Source organism: Poecilia latipinna, unplaced genomic scaffold (assembly GCF_001443285.1).
Source record: "Poecilia latipinna isolate Pla-1442-1.1 unplaced genomic scaffold, P_latipinna-1.0 Scaffold588, whole genome shotgun sequence".
Taxonomy (NCBI): Eukaryota; Metazoa; Chordata; class Actinopteri; order Cyprinodontiformes; family Poeciliidae; genus Poecilia; species Poecilia latipinna.
This window is the reverse complement of record NW_015113204.1, coordinates 79,443-94,738: the sequence shown is the minus strand read 5'-3', so window position 1 is coordinate 94,738 and position 15,296 is coordinate 79,443. Positions and strand designations below refer to the sequence as shown.

The following is a 15,296-nucleotide window of genomic DNA, read 5'->3' as shown; positions in this document are numbered from 1 at the left end:
CCACCTGGTGTTTGCTGAGAGCAGGGAAAATGTTTTGTGAATTACCTCCTCCAGAATTTAGATGAAAACTTGCTTTACAAACTGGAACCACAAAATGAAAGCATCTGCAGTAAATGACGACTGTGGTTATTTCTAGTTAGGTAGATAAAATAAATGTATATAAATTGCAATCAAAAATATTTCTTATTTATTGTTAGTTTTATTTTTTCCTATTGTTTAATCAATTAGTTTAGATATGTAGTAGTGTAAATGTTTTTGTTTTTCTTATGAAGAATATACCTTTTTTACTTAAAAAAGCTTAGCTGTAGCAAATATTTTAAAAAGTCTAAGACATATGTCATTTTGTTCATACAAACGCATAATATATTTTAAATAAATTGAAAATGTTGGAAAAATAAACACAAAATTGTGCACAATAAGCTTAAACTTTCATTGGTCGTATTAAATATTAAATGGGGAGGTGAGTTGGCTCCCTCTAATGGTTTTTGGGAATATGGAGAGTATTTTACGTACTTTTACCTGGTTTTAATTTAATGTGTTGCATGCTTGAACCCAAATGTTTATTTTCTTTTTGTGTTTACGAAATAGATATGAGAGACTCTGAAGAAGCATTCAAGTCAACCACAGAAAATTGATTTATTCCTTTATAAAACCCTTTGTTATCAGCTATGTTATCAGCAATATGACATTCTTTAAGCCATCCTTGAGCTGGCAGATTAAATAAAGCAAGATAGCATCATGTCCCACTCAACTTTACACTACATCCATCTTGTAATGTCACAAAAATGACCTACCAGTGTTCCATTTTTACAGGCTTAATGGTTTACTGTTCACTAAACACAGAAAACTGGGTCTCATACATCAGTATCTGTCAACAGGAATGTATCCTGGCGAGATTTTAACCTGAAAAAAAGCTTCAGGTTAAAAGTCGCAATGGTTAAAGACTTTTAAACTGCTGTTAATCTAGGAGTAAACATTTCTGAGGAAGAACTTCTTGACCTGTTGCAAGTTGAAGCAAGTTGTAAATGGAAACGTAGTCATAAAAAACTATGTTAAAATTCATTCATGCAGATATACGTAAGCTGTTTCGTTTTTTGTTTTTTTTCTTTTATGGTGCCAAGGAATTTAAAGTAATAAAAAGTTGTAACCTTTGTTACAATTTTGTTGTTACTACAACAAACAACTTTGAAGGACAGAGACTTGCCCTCAAACTGAAAAAAGTGGAAACACAATTTTGAATTAAAAAAAAAAAAAAAAAAAGAGGCCATAGAGACGCAGACCTGAATAGACAGGCTGAACTTGAATCCTGGAAATGGTTTGACTGAAGATGCTGCTCAATGGGTCCAGAACACAACACAAAAGTGCAAGGCAGAGCAATGTTTCCAGAAACCTAATCTTGATCTAAGTCCTGCAGAGCAAAGGCAAACACATCCTCAAACAAAGGCAGTTTAGCACAGCGAAGTAACCTAATATGCATGTTTCTGGGATTTACCAACCATTACTGCGCATCCCAAATTCAAAATCAGTTATTTCTAAATAAAGACCAATCAACAACTTCATCATGAAATGAAACATCCAGAAAACATATTAGCGGCAGCATAGCAAAATGTTTTGCTGCCGAAATTATCAAAATTATTTTCAAACAAAAAAGAGAGCTTATGTGTGTTGGAGGCTGTACTAAGTTGTACTTTAGAGCCTTAGCAGAAAGCCTCTAACATGTAATCAAAGTGTAACTTTACCCTCAGCTTTGAGGTCAGCCCGCCCCACTGTATTACTCTGAAAAATGTAGAAAAGAAAGATGGCTGATAGCATTTACAGGCTTGGCGCTGAAGGGCATAAAGGTGAATCACAACTAAATAGACTGAAGGAGAATCATAGGGCCACTGCACAAAGCTCTGTTTTTAAATAAAAAGCCTTTCACCTTCAAAATATATGGAAGCAGACAGTAAGTAGGTGAAAGACCAACGGAGATGTAGACCTGTACATATTAGAGCTTCCTGTTAAGGTTCTAGTAGCAATGTCAGATTTAATATAAAGCACAAAAATACCTGAATGTGCACAAAGTATTTTGGTCATAAAATGGTGCAGTAATAAGAGAGAGGAGGCTTTATTCGCATCAAAATCACAATTTTTCACCTTACTATTTCTCAATTCTAGTGGAGAGAGGCACTCTGAAATAACTTGTGTTTATTATACTTCTAAAATAAGATAGCACACTGTGTGGAATAAGGTGGAGGACATTGAAAATAACTACCAGCATAACCAGGTGTGAGAAGTTTACCCAAAAAGAGGGACTGCAAAAATGCTAAGGTAAGTCTCTGAAAACCCTAAAATATCAATTTGGGACCTGCACCAGGCGTTTGCTACCGCTGATATGACAGTTGATGTCTGCAGCATCAGAAACAAATCAAAGAGGTTTAATTTTAAAAGAGAGGCATGCAAGGACAAACAATTGCTCTCAAAGAAATCCCTGAAGGTCAGACTGAGGTTTAATAGAACAAATGCAGACAAAAACTGGTACTTCTGCAATAATGTTCTTGAAAAGATGAGCATAAAACTGAATCATTAAATATAAAGCCAAAATAAATAAATAAAAAAAAAACCCTCCTATTACTATCCTTATTATCACCACAATGAGGCCGAGGCCACAGATTTAGTCACATTGATGTAATAGCTTAAGTTTTCTTGGATAGCAAAAATGGCAGCAAAATAAATAAAGAAAAAGAAAACATGGTTATATTTTTCTGTATGTCCATTCTTTGTGTTGTAGACAGATGGGACTTGTGAACTTCTGCTACATCAGTAACTTAAATTGAATTGAAAGTTTGGATCATAAATCATACTGAGTATAATGAAGAAGACTTCTGTTGTCGACATAAAAACAACAACATGAATATTTACATGTTTTGCTGACATGGAGCTGTCTACGCAGGCAGAAAAAGCTTGACAACACTCTATGACTCATAAAAGTCACAGAGAGACATTTCTTTAACAGCAAGTATGAGAATCAAATGGTCAGTCCACTCACTCATTGCCGTCCTCTGAAGCCTGATGATATCCTGGGAGTATCTCCGTCTTTGTTTCAGCATTTTCCATCTCAAAGCAGCTTTTCTTGCCTCAGGGCCACTGGTGTGATATCTGTTGGTGAATATCTGACTGAAGGGCTTGCAATGATCACAGGTAAACAAGTTGGACAAATCATTACAGGGTTGTAAATGAATTATCTTTGGCAGTGTCTTTCAAAGCTATACCGCACAAAGTTACATAAGTACACGGAAATGCAGCTGTGTGCAGATTTAACAGGACAAGACATTTTTCTCTGTAGCTATTTTTAATTACACAAGAAATTTTGTGATGGGTTTTATGTCGAGATTCTAAAGTACAACAGGTAAAGTACGCTTGTAAACATACCCTTTGAACCTCATCACGTTTTGTCACGTTACAGCAAACTCTAATCTATTTTACTGGTATTTAATATAAAGGATTAATACAAAGTTATTCATAAGTGTTAAATAGAAGGAAAAGGATACATGTTTTTAAAAAAAACATGTCTGAAACTGTGGTACACATACATACTTACATATTTAGTCCCCTTTACTCTCATTCCCCTCAATAAAATCTGGAGACATCGAGTCCACCTGTGTAATTTCAATGATGGTTTCTTGGAGAATATTGGTCAAATAAATGCTTTAATGAAGACAGAGCAACACAGCAACAGAATGGGGAGAGAGTTGTGGTGAAGTCTAAAGCAGGGTTAGATTATGAAATCAATTTTCCGAGCTTCGGACATCTCACAGAGAGAAGCAAACCTCAAGCGACGTCGTCCCACCCAAAGTGACAAGCCAGGTAAGGAGAGTGAATTATTCTGAAGGAAGTTATTCAGCTATTAATTGTGCACCCAACCAATCTGTGCTTCCCTCACTAATGATTCCTTGTAAAAATTACAAGAAAAGAAAAAAATTTGTAAGACAACTATGAAAATTCACAAATTTTAAGTTAATTGCAATCCTGTAAGTCGATATGTTTGGAGGCTACAAAAGTCTTCACCTTTCTTCAGGACAGTGAGTCCAAACATCAATCAACCAACCAACCAATCAATTATAGGGAATGACTGCAATGGCATTCATAAATACAACTCATTTTGACTGACATGACAGCAAATGATATATTGATAGTGTTATAAACCAGTAGAGAATTGTATGGAAGCAGAGGATTTGCAATTTGTTGATAGGAATGAGAAACTGTAAGTATGAAAAGCAGCGCTGAGAAGCGCAACTCTGATCAGAGAAATGCAGCAAAGCAGTTGGAAAAAAAAAATTCTGTAAATGTCGAAAGTTGTGTTAAATACTGACCTCTTGTGGTAAATAGAAGAACTAGCCTCTTAAAAGGTCTTAATGAGAGACTCAATGACAAAAATGCTCCTTAAGAGTTCAGAAGTTGGGGCAAATATTTTTACCTGTAGACATAACTTTTATTATTTAATAACAACATTTAGAATGGTCACTTATAAATGTAATTAAATATATATATAAAACACCTTTATTTGTAACATTTTTTATGACTTCTGTCTACACTACACCTTTAAAGTTGAAATGATTTCTGTGAATATCAGCAACAATGTCACCATTTATAAAATTGTATGATCATTTTAGCTCATTTTGTATTTTTGATGTTTCTAAAAAATTTAAAAAAAAAATCCTTTCTGTGGCTCTTTTTTGGAAACTTTATATCTTATTTTTGATCAGATTGTTTTGTCTGACCATGAATTACCAAGAAACTTAGTATTTCTGAGAATACTTGTTCTGGATACGCAGTGCAATACAAAAGAACAGAGTGAATAGACGAAGCCTCCAGATTCAAATGTTTGACATGCGTGTGAAAATAGCGCTGACTCTCCATCATTTTGAGTCAAATGATACAATGTTTGTCTAATAAGTAAAAGCACTATTATTTGAAAGAGACTAATTTCCCTGTAAAACATTAAGGAGAGTAAGGGGGGGGGGGAAAAAAAATTCTATACCTGGCCTGTAGCCCTTAAGATAAGTTTGAGCCCCTTCAGAGGGTCTGAGGCGATTATCTGTGTTATCTTTACAAAACAGTCACAGACAACTGTAAATGTACCTCTGGTCTCTGTTGGTTCTGAGAAAATAGGTTGTGTTAGTCTCAATGGCCACTCCTTCAGAAACCACTCTCCACGTCTCATGAAGAACCAGGTATTTTGATCTTCTGACGCGACAGGAAAGAACCTGTTCTGCTCAAGGTAAGATATAAACTTGTTTAACTGCACTAAAAGTTGCTTAAAATTTGACTGTTTGTATGGACATGATGCAAAAGTGTAGTTTCTTATTAGAAAAAAAGTTAATTTGGTTAGTCTGTGTTAATATATATGTGAAGGTGTGTGTGTGTGTGTGTGTATTATACAGATGGATAGATTCGTGAATTTTTGTTTGACAACTATGATATGGAAGTTAATAGAGACACAAGGACAAAAAACATTGATACACGCATGATGTGTGGGTATGCACCAAGCTGATACGGATTAAGTATCACGTCGACAAGTTCTTCGACAACAAGGGGGAGCCAGTGAGTCAGAACCCAGGGAAGCAGAGACCGGTTTAGGTTTGAATAAATATATTTATTCCCAGCGGGAACACAAAAGGGATAAATCACTTTGCTTTCAAAACTGTACGATAAAATGCCTCCCCAATATCAGTCGAGGAGTCCCAAGTTCAGGATAAGATTGTTCTCTATTTTCAATTACAGGAGTCTTAAAAAGCTGGAATCATGCCAGTCAAATCCAGGAGAAGGAACCTCTTTGTTCCACTCCGAAGCCGTCTCGGTATTGGCTCCGTCGTGTCGCACACCTGCTGTCCTCAACTTGCGCCTCACTCGCCAATGAGCTCCGCCGCACCTTAACCCTGTAAATATAAACAAACGCTGTCTATACGTTTTGATTGTAGAGGCAACCGATATCCTCTGCGACCCTCCCAACGAAACGTAGAGGGAAGACTCACAGATGCGGGCAGAGTTCCGCCTCACCTCTATGAAACTCTTGAGTTGTCGGTTTCAGAGCAGTTAACCCCGATATAAGCGCGAGCATAGAAACTACCTCTCAACAATCGAACGCGAATAACGCGATTCACCATGGCAACGGGAGGGGAAAAAAATAAGCTAGAAATGTTAATTACTCGCCAACTAAGTGAGGACATAACACATTTAACAAAAATAAATAAATAAATACTGTTGGTGTAAATTAGCGTGGCAGAGAATGCGTGAGTGTTATTTAGAAGAGAATTATTAATATTCTTGACGCTACAAAAGGAAGATAATTTTGTCTGAACAAAATATCAATAACTACTGCATGTTGGACACCCTGAAACATATGAATAGATTTTCCTTTAAGTGTCAAAATATGATATTGACTAGATTGCTTTCACTCAATTCTGGGGGTCAGTACCACACAAAACTGTATAAACAAATAAAATAATAAAATAAAGTTATTAAGCTTAAGTGAACAGACAGAAACAAAACTAAATGTGCAAAAACAAATCATAAACAGAGTCTAATGCAGTCCTTTATGTATTCATAGTAAGGAGAGTGTTTTTCATTGACTTGGTACATAAAGAAAGAAAATAAGAAACCGTTATACGATAAAAAAAATATGTACAAGTCCTTCATGACAATACTGATCATAATAAAAATAATACTACTGATAAAGTAAAAAAAAACAAACATAAAAACAATAATAATAATAATAAAGAAATGGTAATATTGGCAATGGAAAAGTAACACTGATTGAATTTATGATTTCATGCTTTCTACTTATGCCATACTGAACTTAAATGCTTTGCAGTCTGTAAATGTACGCAGTTTATAAATGTATTTAACTAATAAACACTGTGTCCATTGCATACTTAATGACACTTATCTAATCCTGACCAAGGTTAAAATGGACCCAAAACAAATCTCCCATGTGAAAACAAAACCAAACCCTGGGGACAGACCTTTCAGCATTGAGCCAAATGTGAGGGGCCAGTGGGCCACAAAGATGGAGTTCATCCTGGCGGTGGCTGGACATATTGTGGGTCTTGGAAACGTTTGGAGATTTCCCTACCTTTGCTACAAAAATGGAGGAGGTAAATCTTTGTTGTTGCTGAGAGCTGGACATTCGCTAACTACATCTTGGTGAAAAGTCAGTTGTCAAAAGACTGTGAGATTTGCGTGACTAATGTGAGGACTGAGGCAATGTCAGGAGCTAAAGTTTTGCTAATGTTACACCTCAAAACCAATGTAAAAGGTGGTCACAGAGCAGAGTTGGCAAGTAGCTATGTTAGTATTGTTTTGTAGCATATTTCTTAGTAAATACGAATGATTAAAAATATTCAGCACTGTTGATATTATTAAATGTCAGAAAAAAGGCTAAGGTGTAAGAGTCAACAACAAGCTTGTGTTGATATTTCTGAGATACTAATCACTGACTTGTTTGTTTTTAAGGGGTTTTCTTCATTCCTTATGTTTTATTTCTATTCACCTGTGGCATTCCACTCTTCTTCCTTGAGACATCTTTGGGTCAATTCACCAGCCAGGGTGGAATAACATGTTGGAGGAATATGTGCCCTCTTTTTGAAGGTATGCGCTAAAGCTGTCGCAATGCTGATGCTACCTGGGTAGAATCAAGCAAAAACAAAAAAGGTTTTGATCAAAACTATTCCATTATAGCTGGACTGTTTGTTTTGAGCAATTGTCCTCCTGGAAGGTGAGGTGAGGTTTAAAACAATGTTTAATGGGCAGGCCAGGCATGGAAAATATTGACTTGAGAAACTATTTTTCAAGTCAGCTCATATCTTACTAAAGTCACATATCTTACTAAAGACATACCTGTCTCTCCATAGGCCTGGGTTATGGAAGCCAGGTTGTTGTTTTGTACACCGGGGTGTATTACATCGTCATTCTGGCATGGACCTTTCTCTACCTGTTTTCATCCTTCAGAACTGAGCTTCCATGGGTGAGCTGCAATAACAGCTGGAACACAGGTAAAAAGCAGGTTTTCAGGATCTTTTACGTCAAGTCTTGTTTTTTCCCTGCTAATAACATCTCTGCTTCCTTATAAGTTGCGTGTTTTGAACATGGTCACAATGACACGTCCTCTTTCCACCTGTACGCCAACACGACATCTTCAGTTGTTCAGTATTGGGAGTAGGTATCAAGAAGTGAAACATTATTTCAGATCTTTTGTTTGTGCGCGTTACTGAATAAAGTCCGTCACAGGAGGAGAATATTGGGGCTGTCCGATGGAATTGACAACATCGGAAGTGTTCGTTGGGATCTGGCTCTTTGTCTGCTTCTTGCTTGGGTGTTGTGTTATTTCTGCGTCTGGAATGGAGTTAAATCAACAGGAAAGGTGCAGTACAGAACTAACAGATTTCCTTTCATTTCTGATTTCTTGTCATCTTGTCCTCACAGTCACTGTAATCTTTGTGCATTAGGTGGTGTATTTCACAGCTACATTTCCATACGTGATGCTGGCAGTGCTGCTTGTCCGTGGTCTGACATTACCAGGAGCAAAAGACGGCATTCTTTTCTACCTCTACCCTGACCCGTCCCGCCTCGCCGACCCAGAGGTACCATTTTAAATCTGTAGCTGTTTTTATTTTTAATTCTAAGACTTAAGTCATGAATATTTGGTTTTCTATCTATCTTTTGTAGCAAATGTAATCAATTCTCCACATTTAAAATCCTTATGAATCAAAAGTATTTTGCAAAGGTACCGTAATTCAGAGAATCCTGGCATACCGTGTTACTAATATGCAAATGTTAAGATTATTGTCTTCTAGGATTTTGTGGTAATAAGGGAAAGGCACAAAGTGCAGTTGTACCAATGAAATAGGCATTGAAGGTCGGTGACTCAATAAATGTTCTCACAGGTCATGTCAAAACGTTTATTCTACGTATAAATAAATTCAAGCCATGGCTTGTTTGCATGTTTATCACAAATTTGTTTTCACAGCACTCCTTCTTCTACATAAATGTGACTAAATATTAGTCACACTCAGATTGGGTCATAAGATGAGTATTAAGATATGGAGTTTGAAACTTTCAAAATTGACAAGATGCAGTGCTTTTGCAGTAATATTATTACACTTTGAGATTTTCCAAATTTCATAGCAACATAAGTGAATTTTAAGGGTTGTAATTGGACAGACCAACACAAAGTAGTGCTTGTTTGCGAAATAGTGAAATTATGCATTGTTTTAATTTTTTTTTTTGTGTGTGGCCTGTATCCAGATCCCTCTCTGCTCACATACCTCTAAATTAATGTCAGTATAAATACAACTATTCTGTGAAGATGGCTGAGTTTTGTTACAGAACCTAAAAAATAAAAAACAAACAAAAAACCACAATGTAAACCAAAGAACTAAGTGACACGATCAGGTTTAAATACTGGACATGTTTATAGAAGGCAAAGGTGGGGAAAGTTCTGTTTTGGTGGTTTCGCCGGGGTGGGTAGACCTTTTTGGTATATCAAATTTAAATTCAATGAGATATGCACACTTAGGTCCTAATAACACAACAAAATGTACCTTTTCAGGTATGGATGGACGCAGGCAGCCAAATTTTCTACTCCTATGGAGTTTGCACAGGTGTTCTGACATCTTTGGGAAGTTACAACAAATACAACAACAACTGTTACAGGTACATGTGATATTTTTTTTTCCACTCATTATATAATTATTTCACTATGACATAATTAACACTATTTCTTTACACTTCCACACTTCCTCCAAACAGGGATTGTATTTACCTATGCCTGCTGAACAGTTTAACCAGTTTTGTGGCCGGCTTTGCCATTTTCTCTGTGCTCGGTTTCATGGCAAAAGAGCAGAATGTTGAAATTTCCATGGTGGCTGAATCAGGTACTGGAAGTTGATGATTTATGTTTATCAGAGATTCCAAGTAATAGAGATAAAACATACTGAAGAAACTTTGTGATGCCATCTAACAGGCCCAGGCTTGGCATTCATTGCTTATCCTCGAGCCGTGGCTTTAATGCCTCTACCTCAGCTTTGGGCAATATTTTTCTTTGTTATGATCATCTTCTTGGGATTAGATAGTCAGGTAGGAAACATAGCAATTTTTTTACTTAAATCTGAAACTCTTTTAAGAAAGTACAGTTGTAATTTTACTGAACAATATCTCTTACCTCAACAGTTTGTATATCAGGAGTCCTTGGTTACAACCATCTCCGACATGTATCCCTCCTTCTTTCAAAAAACCCTTCTACGTAGATTGCTTCTTCTCACAATTTGTGCCGGAGGTTTCCTGGTTGGTCTTGTGATGGTAACTGAGGTGAGTGGTTTGAACAGTTAATCCTTTATCTATAGTATGAACAAATGCAAACAAAGCTGAATTTACTTCAAAATACGACTAAAAACGGGTCAGAATCTTGACCGATGCTCGAGATTATGACATTGAAAATATTAATATATGTACTGTTACGAAAACAAGTCTTCTGTTTTCTTTCTAGTCCAACAAAGTGGTCAGTTCATATGATTTGAATAGTATGAACCACCAAATGTGGTGTCCACACCTCAAGTAGGGTCCTAAATACAAAACTCAACTCTGGCTTGGCATCTTGGGAGTTTTAGTTATTTATAAAATTGAGCGGTTTAAACAAAAATATGTTCTCAACCATTAAAAACTCACAAGCCTCATTCAATGAACTGTAACAAAATGATTGACTTGAGATGATGTGTGTTGAACTGAATTTTGAATGACTAGATTAATGACAATAAAACAAAAAAAATAATAGACTGATATTAAGTGACATCATCTTTGGAAATAAAAGTAACATTGTACATAACATGGCCAATGAATACAGTGGACCCAAGACAGTTTCCTAGAGTAATTTGGAGTTATGTTACGCAGAGGCATCTGTAAAACTCAAATGAGAGTTATAATAAAATAATAATAATAATAATGTGTTTTTATAAAGATTTCCTGCAGTTTGTATACAGCTAGAATACTTCGAATGACAGAGATTGTGTCTTTTTCAGGGAGGCCTTTATGTTTTCCAGCTGTTTGACTACTACGCCTGCAGCGGGATGACACTTCTATTTTTTGCTATTCTTCAGTCTGTCTGTATTGGATGGGTTTATGGTATGTGATCAAACTCTTTTGATTAACTCAAGTTTTCAACGGCTTCCTCTATTGTGCTGCTGCATGTCGGCAAACTAACAGTATCTAATGTTTCAGGTGCAGATCGTCACTATGACAATGTGAAGGACATGATTGGTTATCGTCCGTGGCCTTTTATGAAATACTGTTGGAGGTACATCACCCCAGCTATCTGTACCGTAAGTGTTTATTTTGTGATATTTTGCATTAATCTGTTTTTTGTGCACATCACTTGTCCAAGTTGAGGACGGCTCTGGACAAAACCAGCCACCCCAAACAATGTCTTGATTGTTTCCCTCTAATCCACTTGTTGTAGTTTTTATGTTGTTTTTAATTCTGTTTTTAATTATGTATATATCATGTACAGATATGTATGTAAGCAACAGACACCTCATAATTTCCTCTGGATTAATAAAATACTGCCTAACCAAACCTACAGTGGTGCAGAGTTAAATGCGGGCTAGATGCTAGAAATATCCTTGTGCATATTACAGTGAGGATCCAACTCTAGTCCAACAAATTTCAAAATGTAGGAAATACTCTGAAGCCTTAAGGTTGCAGTGCATTAAATAAACTGATGTGCTTTTTTTTTGTACCTTCTTCTTCTAGTTCACGTTTCTGTTCTCTGTGATCAAACACAAACCTTTGAAATTCAACAACACATATGAATATCCATGGTGGGGATACGCCTTGGGACTATTCTTCACTCTCTCTTCGACATTACTTGTTCCGCTGTGGATGCTGTATGCTGTGAGCATCACTCCAGGAACACTGACACAGGTAAACATACTGAATTTGGAAATTATTCTATTAATTAGGCATCAAGGCTGGGAGGACAACGGAGTGTCTGATGTAAGAAAAAAAAAATGCTTTAATTAACAACATCAAACTGGCAAACAAAATCAACTTTTGCTTCTGTACAGCGGACTCTGATATGCTGACACTGAAACAGAGAAAACTGAAAATTAAAACAAGGAACATAAATGAAGTGAGGTGCATTGTAGGACATCTTTTTTGCCTTTAATATATTTTTCTACCTTTCCAGTTTGTACATTGCACCAGTTGTCATTTTTTTGTATTAAATCATCTTAACACAAATAACAAAAGGTCTTTCTTTCCTTCTACACAGCGGTTAAAACATCTCTGCACTCCAGCAAAGAATGTACCAGCTGGCACAATAAAGAAAGCATCAAACCCTGAAGCATTTCAGTCATTCACAGACTTCTCCACACTGCGTCCAGCCAATCATCCACAGGAAACAGAAAACACGATTCTGAGGTCATCCGTAGTTTAATCAGCCACGTCTGTTTGTCTAGCCCAAATTATTCAGGTTCTTGGCAGATTTAGATTTAAAATCTTAAGCAAAGAAGAAGAGTATCAGCCTTGAATAATAGTAATTTATCACTCTTTATTTTTGTTTGATTAAAAGAAGGCATGTTAAAAAAATATATACCTTTTTTTAATAATCAGTGGAAATTTTCTGGCACTACAGTACCTATTCTTACATTGCTCATCAGTTATAAGCATTCTGGTGATGAGCTTCAAGTATATTACTTAGGAACGCCTCCTTGTGAGCATCCTAATCCGTGGCTGTCCAACTCTAGTCCTTGAGTGCTAAAAAGTTACATTTGAATTGAAAAAGTAGGTCATTAGCATGAACCCAGTAGAACTTGATGGGATGGTGCGGAGATAAATTGGACCTGGACAAATTTAAAAGTCGTAGGACTTTGGCTCTGGAGGAGCGGAGTTTGTCACCTTTGGTGGGATCTTTAGCTATCTCCACAGATCCTTCATCAAATTCTAGCTCGGATGCTCTAAAATGTCAATATTACTTATGGTCAGAACAAATACACATATAAAATGTGAATTTTAGTTTAAATCTAAATCGGCCAAATATATGAATTATTTGGGACTAGATCTAGCTACAAATCCGAAGATGAAATGTGACATTATGGTTTTTGCTGCAATAATAGCAAAGTTCAAATTCTTTGTAAACAAGTGGATCAAAGGTTAAAACTAATCCTACCTTCTAGAAAGATGGCAAACCCCTGGAGCTACTTTTTGAAATACTCGTTAGTCAATCACTTGATTGGGTCTGAAAGTTGAAATGGAGAAAGTCAGAGTTATTAATATTTCAAGGCAAGGGAAAGCAAAATAAAAATATATTTTTTAGAAGAGTTAACAGCATGTGTAAAGATTTACTGGAGCGTGCTTACATAAAAAATTCAAAACTATGTTAACTTTATTAAATCTAAAGATTCAGTTAAAAAAAGAATAACACTGTACTCTGTTAGGGTACAGAGGTTTTAGGAAGTGCTTCAAGAGTTACTCTGACTTCCTGTAAGGTTGATGTGTCAGGGAAGAAAAAGAAATAATTGGAAGAAAATAAAATCAACTTAATATATTCTTTTTAACTTCATTTCAATTATATATTATGAAGCAATAAAAGACTTTTCCAAATGCTATGTAAATATAAAAAGACAAATGTTCAACCCAGGTTAAATATCCTCCAGCACTTTATTAAACACCAGAAGCTTGCTACAGCAAACCAGCTCTACTCTGACACTTGAAACTGTGGAAAAACTGGCCTGTAGGCAGTTCACAGCTTTAATCACAGACAGATTAGAGGGTAATGTGAAACAAAACTGTTCAGCCAATTTACACTGTCATGCCGTGTTGCACCAGGTGCAGCTGGTGCAACATGAAACCTTTTAAGGAGATCCAGACTGAGAACTAGTTACTGAGACAACAAGTTCAGTCCAGATACTAAATACTGTGGGTATGAAATTATTCAGTACTGGTTACATACACAGCACACTATCTTTATCTGTATTTCATTTATTCCACTGCCAATGTGGTAAAAAACAAAAAACAGCACAGTTATCAATCCAGAAGAAAAAGAAATATTACATGCAAATATATATATTTTTTACAAAGTTATTTGATGAGCTTTTGTGTGACATACTGAGAGGGAAATTGAGCTAAAAGAGCTAAAGTAATATACCTGTTTGGGTAGCCATTCTTATTTAAGTTGTTGTTCTTGGTTACCATACCATAAAAAGATACTTCTCTTGACCATAGCAGATCATATATCTGAAACACAGAAATTTGTCTGTTCAAATGAAATAAAGCAAAACTGCCCTATTTAATATTTGATATTTCTTTAATTACAAACTACTGCTTAGCTCAGTCGGGTTGTTTCTTCTTTCCATAATTGAGCTACATACCAAGTCGTTCCTCATTTCATTGTTTTAAGTTTATTTTCAGATTGATAATTTTTCATTTTTGTAACTGCAAACTTTTGGTTTCAAGTGAATATTTCAAAAACCTTTTTTTATTCCTTGTTTGTCTCATTTTCTTATCCTAAACTTCAAAACATCTATTTCATTCCAGGATATGTTATGCTGGGATTGAATGGAGCATTAAAAAACTTTTTTTGGTTAATGGTTGGACATAAATTATATTTTAATAAATGCATCATTCTATATAATTACTGGCGCCTTCTTTGTCTCTAAACCTGAAGGTACACAAAACATGAGAAAAGGTATTTTCAGAAAGAGATTAATTTGGATGAATCAGACTTGCCAGATATCTGAATATACCAGATTAATATGTTCAAACAATTACACGCAATCTAATAACACAAGAATGTATTGTTCTGGAAGACTTTGTTGGTCCAGAGATGAATGAGTTTTGGGGCTAAATGTACGCATCAAAGGTAAAACAAAAGCAAAAGACATGTGAAGATGCTGGATGAAGCTGCTGTGAAAATACATTGTTAGAATCGTCAATAAGAGCTAAGAAGTCACTCAGAGAGGAAGAAGCCATTACTTCAAGTGGGATGTAAAAAGAAAGATTACAGTTAGCACATCTACGTAAGAACAAAATTTCGCTTTTGGAGACATTCCTGTGCTGTTACTGTTTTTGTGTATATTTGGTGGTAAAAAAAAAAAAAGTGGGAAGCTTACAAACCTTATGAGGGCGTATCAAATGTGAAGCATGGAGATGGAGACAATATGCTAACAGCAAATATATCAGATTTTATATAGACAGACATACAGAAACAGTTTTTTTTTCAATGTGCTTGTTAGATAAAAGGAGATGCTAAATTTAAATGTTTT

The 15,296-nt window shown here is 35.8% G+C and overlaps 1 protein-coding gene and 1 long non-coding RNA gene across 3 annotated transcripts; one reads left to right on the top strand and one right to left on the bottom strand.

The window, feature by feature from the left end:
- Positions 1 to 5,614: 5,614 nt before the first annotated feature.
- LOC106953551 (uncharacterized) lies at positions 5,615 to 6,505 on the bottom strand. The gene is made up of 2 exons (XR_001426212.1): positions 6,015 to 6,505; positions 5,615 to 5,918 (listed from the first exon to the last, which is right to left on the bottom strand). It is a non-coding gene; the product is annotated as an uncharacterized LOC106953551 (long non-coding RNA).
- A 159-nt stretch (positions 6,506 to 6,664) lies between these two features.
- LOC106953550 (sodium- and chloride-dependent GABA transporter 2-like) lies at positions 6,665 to 14,050 on the top strand. Of its 2 annotated transcripts, XM_015042405.1 has the most exons (15): positions 7,072 to 7,146; positions 7,253 to 7,313; positions 7,425 to 7,629; positions 7,893 to 8,033; positions 8,112 to 8,196; positions 8,269 to 8,401; positions 8,487 to 8,621; positions 9,590 to 9,693; positions 9,790 to 9,914; positions 10,004 to 10,116; positions 10,210 to 10,347; positions 11,055 to 11,157; positions 11,254 to 11,354; positions 11,785 to 11,955; positions 12,305 to 14,050. In XM_015042405.1, the coding sequence occupies exons 3-15, from the start codon at positions 7,611 to 7,613 to the stop codon at positions 12,467 to 12,469; spliced, it is 1,533 nt and encodes a 510-aa protein (XP_014897891.1). In that variant the 5' UTR covers positions 7,072 to 7,146; positions 7,253 to 7,313; positions 7,425 to 7,610; the 3' UTR covers positions 12,470 to 14,050. The 2 variants fall into 2 exon arrangements, with proteins under 2 accessions (XP_014897890.1, XP_014897891.1); XM_015042404.1 differs by lacking the exon at positions 7,253 to 7,313 and having other exon boundaries at positions 6,665 to 7,136; positions 7,495 to 7,629.
- Positions 14,051 to 15,296: the final 1,246 nt, after the last annotated feature.